Raw genomic sequence first — 15492 nt, 5'->3', positions numbered from 1 at the left:
TGTGAGTCGCCAACTGTGTTTTATGGTTGTTATGCAAGACGAGAGTTTTCATTGCCGCCCGGGGATCACATCACAGCGAGGGCACTGACATATACTCATTATCACAACGTCAGGGGGAAGCCGGGTCATGAAATGCCTTTACTCTCTATAAACAACTGTGCTTACAGAGCTGACTGCCTCTGAAGAAACCTTGAAAAGTCATTAAATTTGGAGCGCAACAAAAACTGAGGGGGGGGGGGGGATCAGGTTTAAACGTGATGTCGCAAATCACGAAGCAGATGATTCCAATGTAAGCGGGGCGATTCACGTGTTTGTCTTGGCTCGAAATCAACAAGTCAACGTCACTAATAAAAGATGAATGTATGCCACACACTTGCACAAACGTTACTGTGACGAGACTCACCTCGCAGGAAGCAAGCTGCTCATCTGCAACTGTTCCTCTTAAATCAACCGGTGGCTAATTTGTTGTGGCTTGAGTGTTCCAATTGACTGACAGTTAAGTTTATTAAGAAGAAGGGGCTTTTTCCAAACTTCACATTACCCTCTCACGTGATCACAGATTCATACCAATGACTCAATACTGACATAGACATGAAGCATAAAGTTCAAAATAAGTAAGAGTAGTGTAAAAATGGCGTAATTCTTGGGAAGTTTTCGGACAGTAAGAAACAACTTCCGCAAAAGTCCAGTTTCCTTAATTCAACCTTTGCCAATGTGTACGAACCTAAAGAAAACTAAATACAATTTAAAATCAGCAATCACTTTGATATTTTTTTTATGGAAAATGTGACTAAGTTAGGAATGACTTGGCCATTCACGCTAGGCTAACATTACGCTGGTCAACACATTTTTTGTGTTTTTGTTTTTTTTTTAATCAGAGAAGCAAGTAAACTTTTCTAGATTTTTTTTTAAAATGCTGGCATGAAGGACGATGGGCTAAAAAATGGGAAAAACTGGTTTAGGGACACCGAAGTCACCTGTGATTAAAATTTGCTGTTGACTAATATTATTTCAAATGGTGTTCTCTTTTTATATTGTTGGAAAGACGACGTTAAAAACCAGTCAACTGCGCAATTTGGGATGGATAATCTTGGAATAGCAATGTACAATTTGAAATGACGTATGCGTGACGTAGACGGAAATATTTTTGGTCCCTTCCGATTAAAAGATCATTTTTGAAAAAATGGTGACCTGATGTCAGTTGTTTGACTGGTGGTCCTTTCAATTCCATTTGCATGACGCATTTTCCTCAAATACAGACACAATACTGATTTTCGTTTGTGGTGACTCTCTGTGTTCCAAACTATATTATTGCACATGTTCGTATCTGTACCTAATCATCCCCCCCCCCCCCCATTATCTCTCCCTCTTTCTTTCACCATTTTCTATCCCCCACTCCTGACCTTACAAGGAGAGGCGAACAGAGAGGTTGATGTCATTGAATGAAGAATGCTGCAAGAATCCAGAGAGAAAGGGGAACGGTGGGGGGCGTCTGAGTGGTCAGCTAGCTCATCCAGAAAGACAAGGGGAGGGGGCCGGGGGGGAATGAGTTGGTGTTTACATTGTACTACACAGCTCCTGAGCCAAAGTCAAACGAGAAAGAACTTGTTTGAAAGGATGCTGTCATTCCTTATCCAGTCCGAAAAGCGCAAGGGGAGGGTCTAGCAGCTGGAAAGAGGAAGCCTGAGTAAGAGGGAGAGGGACTGAAAGGCAGAAGTTACCATTCCTGGCAACAAGAGGAACCGAGCAACAAGAAAAGAGTTGGAAGTTAAAAAGGGGGAAAGAACCACTTCACGGTGAGTGCCTTCTGTAATTATGTGAGCCGAAAAGGAAGTGGTGTGTGCTTTTTTCTTTTTCTTTTCTGGCTTGGTGTTTTTTTTAAGGACAGGCTAACGACAGTTACCAAATAAGGACAACTCTTGTGTCAGTTTAGGATTCTGCAGCAATCTGCGGCACAATACTGTAACGCGAGAACCCAACTGCGGGTTTTGCGTGACGAACCGCATACTATGGCGGCATTCTACATAAATTATTAACTTGAGTATGCCTCAGGGTATATGCTATTTCGCTGAACAGATTCACAAGATCAGTGTTCTCTGCCGGCTGGTGGGACATCGACGATGATAAAAGGGCGGCTATGCGGAAGCAGCGACCAAACAAGAAAAACCAAAAAGTTGACTGTGCTTGCTCAGCGTGACAGCTGCGGTGCTTTCAAGCTTTTGTTGAATTCATTCAATCGTTTGAGGAATTAATGAACCGCAGTCCCTTTCGCCAGCCCGGTCCAGACTAGCTTGGTGAAGGCTCGGCTGTTTGTGGGCGTGCTGGTGGTTCACTCGGCTAAGCTAACGTGAGCGCCCCGCCAGGATTGCGTGTAAACCGGCAGCGCAGACAGGTGAGTGGCGGCCGCTGTGATTCAACTGTCACAAGGCAAGCGGTTTTCTTGCTTTGAATACACCACTGCCAGCTTTGACTACCGACCAATTTCAATTGATCACGCTTCAACGGAACCGTTTTTCTTCGGTGAATGTAGCTTTGAGGGTTTGGTCGTTCAGGCACCTGACCTAGCTAGCTCGTGTTCCTGCTTGCCACGCGACATTCGTTAGCCAACACTCGCTTTGAATTCCATTCTTATCTGCTCATAATGTACACGAGTTAATGATTGAACGTGCTAAACGTCATATCCTGTTATCGAAGCCGTTTTGTCAGTGGTAGCCCAGGTGTTAATTCTTTCTTGTTGTGATAACCTGTTGTTCAGGAGGCAAAATGTGTCATGAACTACAAAGCTTTGATTGGAATTCAAAGTCCCATATAAGCACCCAAACATGTCCCCTAAGGAGAAAGAAGCAATAACGTTGAAGCATTCTGATGGGACCATTCCAGTCTCTTTAAATTATTATTTTTATTTTTGGGGTGGAACCTGTTCACAGCTATTGGCCGTAAAACGCATGTATTCACAGTTTTCATGCTCTTTCTGTTAAGACCTAACATGCCACACAAAGGTGCCCAAGTACAACTACTACTAGTTGTCAATGAAGCACATTGATGTGATGCCTCTCAACTGAGAAGAGGAGCGGAGTTGAGTGTTTTTATCCGTTCTTATGTCCTTGTAATCTTGTGAAGTGTCATCGGTCGTGGCACAAGTACTTTTCCAATTGAAAGTACGCATAAACCAAGAACCCATGGAATACCTGGATGTTGTTTTCGTCTGCTATCTTAAAATAAGGATGCGTTGGTTGGATATACATCAAGAGCCGAGTGGGGCGAAGGGAATTAGGGTTCTTAAGTATACTACACAGCCATTCCGATTTACAAATAGACTAGCCTTCTAAAGAAGTACGATCAAGCGTAAATCCTGAGGAAGACTCCTCGGGGAGTTCACGAGACCATACTCTGTCGTCCTGATACGTACCGAGAAATGACCGGAGTCTTAGCTGCGTGCTGTTAGCCTCATAACCGCTTTTGATAACCTGAAAAAAAGTACCACATACAGTGATATTTTGTCATGATAATAATTAGCCTGATAATATAATAGACAGTCATTTTTACTTATGCTCGCATTATCAATAAGCAATTAGCACTCTGCCTTTTAAAAATTTCAAAGCCATTTTATTCTCAACTATGGTTGGCCTACAGATTTTGAAGGGAAAAAAAATAACGAGGACACATGCATTTATGTTACTGCTTCGCAACCTGTAAAAAATATTAAGTGATGTTTTTTTCTGTTACTCATTTCATCACATTTTTGATGCATATATCCGGAACTCGATCCGGACTGTTTGCTGCATCATCTTGAGAAATTTACCACCATTTGCTTTCGCGGGCCACATAAAATGATATGGCGGGCCAGATCTGGCCCCCGAGCCTTGACTTTGACACCTGTGCCGTAGAAGGAGGGCAACATTTGGGTTGCATCTTCGGTTGTAAGCGAAAAGCCACAACCGCATTTGAATTGGTGTATTCTTCAACAAAAAGTCTTTATATTCTATATTTAAAAAAAACACAAGTAGGTGTGGCCTCATGAATCTGCGAGGGTTGACTGTACTTCCACTCCCCTTGCTCTTGTGGAAAACGTTGGAAAATAATCGAATTACACAATTTAGGATGCTGTGGCTTTCCGTCTGACAAACTCCCTTAAAAATGTGTGTCATTATTTTCAGATGGAGGATAGAGCCCCGAGCTGAGGTGTCGTCACTAACGCGCTTAAGCAAGAAACCGCATTGGTGGCATAGTTTGAGGTCACTGTGGCGCTTGTGTCTCAAGAGAATGATGTGTGAATCGCCACTCTGTGTGGGAGGCAAACGATTCGTGAACGGCTGAACGCGTGGTCGCTTTCCTGGGGAAATTCTCCTTGAATCGTAGCCCTGACGAGTGGAGACACACAAGCTATTTACAGCCTTCGATCGTGGGATGTACTTTTCTGTTTTGTCTATCAAGAGAGTTGGAACGCGGCTTTGCTCAGACAGTGCATTGGGGCAAGGCTGTTGGGTTGCGCCTCGGTTTAATTATTCATCTCGGGGTGATCACAGGCACGGCACAGCATAATGGATGTCTAGTGACCTGTAAGATTGCTCTTCCAAAGGCTGTTTTTGTCCCTGCATTAGTGACCTAAACACACTTTCTCACAAACGGGGTTGCGCCATTTACGCCGGGAGCGCAATCGAGAGATTATATCAAAAACGCACTCTTACGATCACGGCGGCCACCGAGATTGGCTCATTTCAATAGACAAAAGACCCCCATGAAAATAAATAAGCATAGCATGGTTTACCGAGCATTCGGACAGACAAAAGTTTGACATTTGATCGCTTTGGTGTTCCAATTTCACGATTCTCTCTCTCATGGCTTGCCGATTTGACCTTGGCACAGTGTTGCAAAATAGCCACCCGGCCCACTTCTTGAAAAATGACACAACAAAAGGCCCGCTACGACCACCGCCATTGGATGAAGTCTTACGGCAGGCATTTTGCGCAAAGACAGAGCGAGGCTACTCACCAGAATTCCGCATCAACCAAAGCTCGAATTCAGCGGATGCTGACAAAGGCTGACGAAGCTTGACCCGGAGCGACTTTTGGTTGTTCAAAAGCTTCACGCGGGAGAGGATGATGATGATGCTCAAGTTGCTCCAGATCAAGCTTTGACGCTCTTCGAAGCAAAGTGCCGCTTGAACGGCAGTCGAGGACAGAAAAACTTTTTGCCGGCTAGCGATGCCGAAATCCTGCTTGCTCCCAGTGTGGACAAAGGAACCATGTGCTTCGAAAATCTGAAGCCGATGTCGTCAAATGTTGTTGGCATTGCATCTGTCCCGATGATACCTGAAAGGAGGCAGAAAAAATGGAGACGTATTTTGACTTTGAGAGCACCTTGTACCGAATTACTAACTCATCATCACATTCATCTCACCAAGGGAAAACTTGCCACGAACTGAGCGTTCCCACAGATAATCAATCTGGCGTATGCCTTTGCACTTGTTATTTCCAAGTTTGAACGTTGCAATAATTATGGAGCTATGCAGTCGAGTGTCTCAGCGCTGTTGACCTTTTCCGTCTCGCGCGGGGTAATGCTTTTGTCGTATGAACGCTCTTGCCTTGCGCCGTCCCGAGCGATTGGCTCATGTCGAAGGCACGCGAGCGCCAGAGAGGTGTAGTTAGCGGTGTACAGTTTGGGCTCCAGCTCTGCGGCGAGACGATGTCATGTTGTCGTACGTAACAGCTGGAACGGGGAACTGAGAGTGTCACGCCGCAACTGGCGGCTTTCAGCTCAAGTGAGAGCGGAACTGCGGGGGTACAAAAATATTATGGATGAGATCAGCCATAGCAAAGAGAGTTCCTCGTTTGGCTAATGCAAAGCTTAAGTCAGCACAGATGGAGGCTGCTTTGGGGGATGACGAGTGTGTGGGGTGGGGGCGGGGGGGGGGGGCAAAACGGCGCAGAAGGTGATGTCATTGTGCTGTAATGCAACATTTCTCTCCACCGCCAACGGTCCCGCTCACATCCCGAGGATCACGTTTCAGGACAGATTAGCTGCGTCGGGGTCGAGGTTGGAGTTTATCATTTTTAGCGAGTTGCGAAAAAGTTTTAGTTTGGAGCGGAGATGCAACGATGAATCGATTACAGGTAAAATAGGGTGATGGATTAGTTGTTTGAGAGGCCTTTGGTCATTTAAAATGGTCCTTGGAATTTTCATCTTCTGAACAGGAAATATTCTCCCATATCTGTTGTCTTCCACGAAAGCAGACAGATTATCGTTGTGTCGAATCAAAATAAAAAGCCTTCGCCTTTTCTTTGGAGCACAATGATCGGCATTGTTTGCGAAAGCAGAATCGGAATGATCATTATCTATTCTCTGCACTGCGATTTTGAAATCCTGCTCTGTTTTTGAATAAAGGGATGGAAATGCAAGGATATTTCCTTTAACCCGATTATTTGACAGATGACTGTACCTGACCATCAAACTCGTTAGTTGCAGCCCTAAAGCAAGTTCATACTAATAATGTCGCTGAATATATATGACCATATTTGTCTATATGAAAATGACCATTTCTTTCATATGAGGAATATGAAACGGTGAAACAGAAACCAAATGATTGACAAATGAGACGTTCATAAAATGGATGTTGACAAGGAAACGGTGACATGGGCCTTTTCGCTTCCACTTCCTCTTTGAGGCCTCCCTTTTTTCTCCTTTTTTTCCTGTTTTTACTCACAAAGCACCATTGTCACATTAACATGACATGATTACCCCCCCGACCCCACCCCATTCGTTTTATGAAAAACAGACCCTGTCCAGTCGAAAGAGAAGAACATAGTCGAAACAATGCCCCTCCTTGCCGGCGCCGATAAAAATGACGGAAAAGGCTGAAATACGGCTTTGTGAAAGCTGGCCACAGTATCAGCGCCATAAATCCGTCATTTCACACTTGGACATCCCTGAGGCACATCGCCACCTTTGTGGATCGTCACTCGACTTGCTCGCTCTTTTACTTTACCGTGTTGTTTTGCGTGGGGCGTCACCCTCGGTTCAACCGCCCAAAAATGAGACCAAGGTAAATCACTTGAACATTTTCCATCATTGACACCCATAAAAAAAAGTCAAATGAAAGAAAAAGATGGTAAAAAAAAAAACCCAACGTGGTCGCATAGAAGTGTGTGCACACTCTCGTAGTTGTGTTCATAATCAACCAATCACATTCAAGCGGGAGTCAGCACAAACCTGCTGACATTTAAAAGCGCCTCTTATTAACCACAAATAAAGTTCAGATGTTCTAGTCGACTTTTCCTTAGTTTATTTATTTTTTTACTTTTGAGCAGAAGCCTGACAGTTGTTCACTTTTTCACACTGTTCATCATTCTCCGTGCTTTCTCAGGCAACCCAAAGCCCGATGCATTCACTTGTACAATCACAAAAAAAAAAAAAAAAAAAAAACGTTCGCGTCAAGGGAAACTTATTCAATCCTTGTCGAGCGCTACAAGTTTTTTATTTATTTATTTTTTTAGTCTTGTCAGAACTTGTAAGTGTAGCTTGTGTGCCTTGACAAAAAAATAATTGCAAATTACACAACCAAAGTTGTTTGTGCTATTCTTCAGGTGCTGGAGATTGCAGTGCAGCAAAATCAATTTGGGAAGAATGTGTCGGCTCATCCTCAGTTAACGGCAGGTTGCGGAACCGAGCATTCTTGAAAAAGGGGTTGACGAGTGTTGCATGTGTTTGGATAAATGACTTTTATTTGCGTGTGAGCGGAACAACGGTCCTTTTGACTAAAGGTCATGTTTGGGAGCGGTGGGCTGCGGGGAAATAGGCTCAGACATTGTGTGGAATCTCCGTCAAGACGCGGCAGTATGTTCAACATTTGTTTTAACATCAAAGCACGCGTGAGGGAAATACTTGAGCCGCTTTGCTTGACGTACCTCGCACGGTATCGTTGGCTATAGATCCGTGACCCTACCGGGACAACCCTGCTTGATGTCACCATAAACAAGTACGTGATGAATATCGTAAGCTGATGCTGGAGTCTGCGCGAGCCATCTCCACTCTGATGGGCAAAATCGTTTTCTGTCACGACGCCGATGTCCATTTTGCCAGGGCTCTTGTCACAGAATCTGGAACGCCATTTTGGGCTTGTCAGCAGAATAAAACTACCTGACTAATCGGCCGATTTTAACAGCTCAATATTGGTGGATGGAATCAGCAGGCCGATGAATCGGTCTGGCCCCGAGTTCAAACCATCTTCATGAATGTTGCCACAGGAAGTGTCGCCCAATCTCGCAAGACCTGAAGACTTTAACCCCTTAAAGTTAGACAGCGGTTACGACAGCCGCCATCTGATGGTGTTATCAGGTTAAAGGTGATCATTATTGGTGCGTGAAAGGGTCAAAAAGGTGCCTTGAGAAACAAGTACGATTTGATCTGTGACATCATGTCAATCAATGCGTGTCAAAAAATTTTGTTCCTTGTGATTTGGCGGGGTGTGGGGGTAGTATGATCCAATCACAGACACAAATGAAGCGTTTCCCAACTCCTGTTACTGCCTTAGTGACATGAATTAGTTAACGATTGTTGTATTGTATGTCTACATGTGGTGATGCACCGTTTTTAGTTTAAATATCTGTTACTTGAAGGGTTCTAGTGTCACAACTGCGATGCTCGTTTCATTAGCCTGTTTAGGACTTTTTTTGTATTGGCAGACAAAGTAATGTGGTGTTTGCGTTAAAGTTAGTTTGGACTGGGAGTGGCGACAGTCAAGTTTGCGCTGCGTTTATAAAAAATATATACCGTATTTTCCACACTATAAGGCGCATCTAAAAGCATTCAATTTTCTCAAAAGCCGACAGAGCGCCTTATCATCCAATGCGCCTTATATGTGGATCAATATTCAGATTTCTTGGATGCAGTATTTAAAATGTTCTGAAAAGCGCTTTGTGACAGCTGCAGCGGTTGTGAACGCTCTGTATGAATAAAGCTGTATTGCATTATATTCCCTTTAGCATAGCTCGATCTCGTGGATGCATAACTCAACTGCAGCCACTATTGTAGCTCCTGTTCTATGCGCCTTATAATGCGATGTGCCCCGTATATGAAAACAGTTTTAAAATGGACCGTTGATAAAAGGTGCGCCTTATACTCCGAAGCACCTTATAGTGCGGAAAATACGGTAGTAATAATAATGACAAGTCATCATCCTATAACAACAGCAAATGATGTTTTTCGTGTGTAAATGTGGTGTGTATGATCATCCTCAGGTCAATTTGTGGAAGATGGAGAGTTCCGGTAGCAGCAAGCCGGTCATGGTGACGTCGTCCCTCAACTTCAAAGTCACCACGCCGACTTTCTACAACCAGCCAAAGAAGTTTGCCTCGGTGGCCCCGCCGCGGCCCAAGAGCCTGACGCCGCCCTCCGCGCCGTCGCCAACGCCGATGCCTGTGGGCACGGGCGTGATTGGACGTGTCGGAGATCTGCCCCCGCCGCCGCCCTCACTCTGTGACGGTATCTGAGATTTTTGGAGCGTATTGCGTCGAGCGCGTGTAGGACTTTTTAGCCAATCGGGACAGATTCAGAAGATTTGAACCCACGGGCGAGAACGCGCATGACCGTGTGCAGCGAGTGGCAAAACATGCCGCAACGCGCCTTTACGAGTCATAAAGACCTGAAAGAACTGATTAGCAGCAGGTTGTGAGAATTGACTTGATAGTCAACATAAATAATGAAGTGGTTGTGTAAATTAGCCCCCTTCCCATGAACTGAGAGGTGAATTTGAGAGCAAACGATAACGGAGGTTCGCTTCACGTTGAACCTTCTGCAGGGGTTTTGTCTTTTCCTCTAATCTTGGCTTCTGGGTTATAAATGTCTGAAGGATAGTAGCAGTGTTCCCTCCCAAAAATGGATGGGAAAAAAAATTGAAATAGCCTTCACCTTATGATATAATCAGCATATCCGCAGCCGCCGAAATCCCGCCCTCCTGTTTTTTCCTGCCTCCCAATGGGCGTCGGCACGGTGATGCCACATGTCCTTGACCTTGGCCGTTGCGGTGTGTGATTTCATTTGAACCCCCTCCCTATCGTCCCTAGATTTCCCACCCCCTCCTCCTCCTCCTCCGATGGATGACGACTTGCCGGCCCCTCCCCCCGAATGCCAGATCACACCTCTCGTCTCGGACGCCCCCCCGCCGGCCTTCCCGGCGCCGCCCCCCGTAGCAGATGACCTTCCCCCACCGGCCGCCCCTGACGAGAGCGCCCGTCTGGCAAGCCTGCCCACTCCCCCTCCTCCCCCGCCACCTCCACCCGCCGCCACTGTTGGACACCCGCAGGTAAGCCCCGATGGGCCCCTCGTCAAATCAAAACTTTATTGCAGATACACACTGAGGCCACAGCGTAGCAAAAAAAATAAAAAAACACTAATGTAGATCCATCCATCCATCCATTTTCTGATCGCGGGGCGTGCTGGAACCTATCGCAGCTGTCATCACCCTAAAATGGTTGCCACCCAAGCGCATTACTAATGTAGATGAATAAAAGCTGAAATGATGACTGGAATAACTTTGCTGAAACGTACTCCATGCCGTTTGTCTCTGCTGCTTCATGATGACGAATGACATCGTTGAATAATCACATTCAAAATGCCTTTCTTCACTCTCGTCATGAATCATATTTGCATCTTTTCTTCCTGATATTAGTCTTAAGCGAGCTTTGAATATTTAGACTCAATGGTTTCTTGACTGTCACCTAACAATGATCTGTACGGTATTTGATTCATCCTAGTCCTTTTTATGTGTATTCATGCTCTGTGTGTGTGCCCCCCCCCCCTTTTTCCACCTCTAACAGAGAACTATGGCCAAGCAAACAAGCCTCGATAAACAGATCGACTCTCTTACAAACATGCTTTCAGAAATGGAGTCGCGGGGGCCCTTCAACCCAAAGGTACCAAAGCAGAGGTGACGGTGGAAACTTGGATTAAAAAACGATGAGTCTAGAAAAAGATTCAGACCGAGGAAGGAAGCAAAACAAAAGCTGGTCGGTCAGTGGAAATAATTTGGAGTTATGCCAGGTCTGCGTTTATGAGTCTCAGTTCAGGTGGAACGCTCAATGATAAGTGAACTGCACACGAAGCACATTGGGTTGGCACGAAAAAAAAAAAAAGTGAGAAGAGACTCTTGCAGGGAACGTTGCACACCGAGTAGAGCGTGAGAGTGCGATGGAGCCAGTATGTGCTGCCAAAGACTCAGGGAGAGGTCCATAAATGGAGTGTGTTTAGTCCAAGCGGGAGATGCACAACCGGGTCAGAATAATGTTTGCTCCAAATCCACAAAATAAATGTCAGAAAGCTGGAGCCCTATTGAGAAGCTCCAAACATGAAGTGGAACGTTTACTTGATCGTAGCGCTTCATTCAAAACTGTTGATCCGTTGTGGCGCCCTATATGACTCTCTTGTGGTGATACATTATCTACTCTTTTTTTTTAAAGAAATTCAGTGATTTGCATTTAAAGGCCCCTTTTCACATTTCTATACATGTTTACAGAGAACTGGTGAAAAATGTGTGGACTGTAGTACGCAACGGCATCGCTGCTTCCCCACTACAAGAGAACTTCGGCGACGGCATTTGCATCAGCGGTTATCTGGTGTGCATGCCGTTGTCTAGCTAGCTATACCTCTAACCTGATTTCAAATAGTCCGCTAGCGGCCGATTTAGAGCGCCTCATTGTCATCCGTGACTGTCCGCACGTCCGGCCCCCTCTGAGGCTTATTGTCTGGACTTTTTTTTTGGTCATTCATATTTGGCAGTTGTGTTAACGAGATACTTTGCAGGGAATTTAAATAGTTTTGTTGTTTTATGAACTGAAGGGGATGTGAATGTTTGTTGTTTTTCCCCCTCTCCCAGTTGCCAAACCAATCCTCCACTGCACCGTCGCTCAAGCCGGCCGGGCCCCCGCCAACAGCCCCCAAGCCAGCCCTCTCTTTCCTCCCCCCTCCCGAGATGGGAGACCGTCCGCCTCCTGCGCCCTGGGCAGAGGAACTAAAAGCCCGCACCAACCGACAGGGCAACCACAATTCACCCCCGCCACCGGTGGCCAAGTCCCCATTTGGAGCAAGAATAACCACCTCGTCTTCATCGCTGGCGAAAAAACTCAACCAGAACCTGAACCAGTCTCCCTATTCGGGCGGCGGTCCGCCGAAAACGTCCCCCGCAACGGGCGCCAGCACTTTCCCCCCAGTACCAGTCTCTCCGCCCGCACCTGTTGCTCCTCCAAACAATATGGCCGCCAATCACGTGAAGAGTCCTCAGTACGTCAGTCAGAACCAAAACCCGCCCGCCGCCGTGCCTCCTCCCCAAACTAAGACCGTGGCTTCGCCTCCACCCTCTTCCTTCAATCAGCCAATGAAATCTCCCCCAGCAGCATCGGTATGTTCGGCACGCCTGTGTGCTTGCGTGCACAAGGTGCTTTCAAACACATGCTGAAATATTTCTTTGAACCTGATTTTACTCCGTGTGCATGCAAACTGCAAAATATGAGCTTGATGACACCCCAAAAAATGTTAGCTTTTCATGAGCACGCTGTGGAATTTTATTTCGCAAAATTAGTTAGTTTGCAAGCTGGCTGTCAACTGTTTCACAGCTCTAGCTCAAATTTCTAAAAGGTTTTAAGTCAATTGACATGTCACTGAGGTTCACAAGAACTATCAACACATAATTCGACGACAGTTCTGAAATATAAGGGTGCATATTTAGTGTCAATATTGAAACCGTTTCATCCTCCAGTGAAGACTAAAAGAGCATTTCTTAAAGGGCCATGATGACGGCGGGCACAGCAATTTCAGGAACCATAATCAACCGTTTCCCAACCTTCATCGCGCCAAAACACAGAGTACTTTCCATGAGAAACACGCCCCAGCAGACAAAAAAATTGTCACAAATTGTCTCCTATTGAAAATAATGACCTCAACTCAATTTACTCACAAATCAACTCGGTTGAGTGCAAAGAAACGGAAAAATAATGAGATCCAATGCATTGCTTTTGTGTGGGCAGCCATCACCCCCTGGTCCGGCGTCCACCTCAGGAGGCGGCATAGCGCTCAACATGAAGGAAGTGGAGGAGCTGGAGCGAATGACCAAGGACTTCATTAAAAACATGGACGCTCACCCACCCGTCGGCCCCGCCCCTCTCACCGGTACGCGCTCGGCGTCTTCACCAAACTACTGGACGCGACAAATATTCATGTCGTGTCTTATCTTATCCGACTTGTCGGCCCGTCTCCACGTTCGTTTCAGACGTTTGCGGCAAGTGCGGCGAGGCGCTGTCCCGCACGCAGCCGGCCGTGCGAGCCATGGAGAAACTTTTCCACTCCAACTGCTTCTGTTGCGTTACATGTCGTCGCCCCCTTCAGGGCATGCAGTTCTACGACAAGGATGGCGCCCCCGAGTGCGAGGAATGCTACATGGTGAGAGGATAGAATAGAATATAGTGTGAATTTTAATTGGAATTTTTTTTTAATCATTAATTTACGTCAAGTTACAACAACTAGGAGTCCGAGACCATTGACATATTTGGCCGAATAAAATTCCGATAACCGATGAATCGGCCGATTAATTAGAAAATATAGACCCTTTTCCAAGTTTGTGCATACAAATTTTATCACATCAGTGAAATTAAGTCCCCTCAATAAAAACAGACTTGTCACAAATAATTTCCTCCCAGGCAAGCCAACAAAAAAAATACAATACATGTATTTTTTTGAAAAATCTGCGTAATAGTCGGGGTGAGAGCGATGACTGACAATCTTGTGGGGCTTCGCCGTACAGAGAAAACAAAAAGCAAAAAAAAAAAAAGGAAGGCACCATTGTCATCGAAACAAACTTGATATGTTTTCTTCCTCAGAATTCCCTGGCGGTGTGCTCCCGATGCGGGGAGAGAATCACGGATCGCGTGCTGAAGGCCGTCGGTCAGTGTTTCCATTCGCACTGTTTCCGCTGCAGCACCTGCTCCTGCATCCTGGAGGGGGCGCCCTTCATCACCGACGACAACGACAACCCCTACTGCGTCCAGGATTACCACAGGTGCACATTGCCGCCATTCTCATGCATACCGACGAGGCGCAAAAGAAAATCGCCGATGAAATGAGCGGCTGGGCAGCGCAAACCAGGCGCCATGTGCAGATGTCACTGGGTTGACTATTTTTGGATTCCAGGCGCTTCTCCCCGCTGTGTGTGAGCTGCAACGAGCCCATTATTCCAGCGCCGGGCAGCGAGGAGACGGTCAGAGTCGTCGCGCTTGACAAGAACTTCCATCTCAAGTGTTACCGCTGCGAAGTAAGATGGGATTCCAAAGTCATTTCTCATGTAGTCCCCCCTCTTTCCCTCCTCCCAAAAAGTGCGGGATGTTTGGCTTTCGGGTGAAATTTCAGGACGAGCTTGAAAAGCATTCAAACCTTTACATCGACATGTTTGTGATCTGCTCCATTTCTACGAATGCGAACACCCGAATGAACATCCTCTCATTTCATAACTTTTGCCACGGCTTCTAGTATGAACGTATTTGGAAAATAAGGTTGACGTTGGATTCTGTGTTGTGTTGCTTTCCTCAGGACTGTGCTCGCCCTCTCTCCATAGAAGCGGATGAAAACGGCTGCTACCCGCTGGATGGTCGCATCTTGTGTATGAAGTGCCACGCCAAGCGAGCCAATTAGACGGCGCAGTGAACCTGTAGCCCCCCCCCCCCCCCCCCCCCCGCTCCCGACCCCAACCATTCCCCACTCCCTGCCCCTTTTCCGCTTAAATCTGAACCAAATCCAAAAGCGCGGGTTCCTTTCAGCGCTCGGCCTTTGCGCCACAGGGCTTTATTCAGTGTTCCGTGTGAATGTCCCACGTGAGACCAGGGTGCGTTTTTTTGCATGTCGTGCCGCGTCCTCCCGTCTTCGTTCGATCCACTTTAGTGCAGAGGTAATGTACTGCACCGCCGCTGATCTCTTAATGTCGATTTTTAGCCTTCTCGTTGCCATATGTTGATGCTACAAAATGCTCCGCGTTATCTTGCACAGACTGCTTGGATCAAGAGAGCAGTCCCGTCCCGTTGGGATCGCTCCATCTGCTGCTGCTGCTGCTCTGGTGGCCTATAAGGATGAACGCGTACGGTCGGCGCTCTCAGCAGGAGCCTCCTGTTTATTCGTTGCCACTTGAGTTTGGCTGCCGGCTGGGGACCTCGGCAAATGCGGCCCTCCTCGATAACACTCAATTCACAAACCAGTTCAGAGCCAAGTTCATTTCTTGGACGCGTGCTGTGAGCCGAGTAAAGCTTGAGCAGCGCAGAATCCGTTCCGGGGATCTCATCTTGTAGCTCAAAGTGTCACCAGCATGCCTCCAAACAGGACCCGTTATGTGTTTTGTCTTGATCGTTAAGCACACAACTGTAGGCGCCGTCTTTCTGTTACATCGCATGAGAGAACCTCTTTGCTTTAACTAATATTATAATATATGGACCTTTTTGATTTGATTTTTTTTTTTAATTC

At 46.3% G+C, this 15492-nt stretch overlaps 1 protein-coding gene across 2 annotated transcripts; it reads left to right on the top strand.

The window, feature by feature from the left end:
• The first annotated feature begins 1561 nt into the window (after window positions 1–1561).
• zyx (zyxin) lies at window positions 1562–14707 on the top strand. Of its 2 annotated transcripts, none has more exons than XM_086114373.1 (10): window positions 1562–1796; window positions 9237–9480; window positions 10062–10300; window positions 10815–10910; window positions 11870–12391; window positions 13017–13158; window positions 13259–13428; window positions 13866–14044; window positions 14176–14296; window positions 14572–14707. In XM_086114373.1, the coding sequence occupies exons 2-10, from the start codon at window positions 9252–9254 to the stop codon at window positions 14671–14673; spliced, it is 1800 nt and encodes a 599-aa protein (XP_085970499.1). In that variant the 5' UTR covers window positions 1562–1796; window positions 9237–9251; the 3' UTR covers window positions 14674–14707. The 2 variants fall into 2 exon arrangements, with proteins under 2 accessions (XP_085970499.1, XP_085970500.1); XM_086114374.1 differs by lacking the exon at window positions 1562–1796 and adding an exon at window positions 1989–2392.
• The last annotated feature ends 785 nt before the right edge of the window (window positions 14708–15492 follow it).

This window comes from Hippocampus guttulatus, chromosome 6, assembly GCF_054856545.1.
Source record: "Hippocampus guttulatus isolate MCC_2025c chromosome 6, RoL_Hgut_1.0, whole genome shotgun sequence".
NCBI classification, from domain to species: Eukaryota; Metazoa; Chordata; class Actinopteri; order Syngnathiformes; family Syngnathidae; genus Hippocampus; species Hippocampus guttulatus.
Note: the sequence above shows the minus strand (reverse complement) of the source record. Positions and strands in the feature narration are given on the sequence as shown.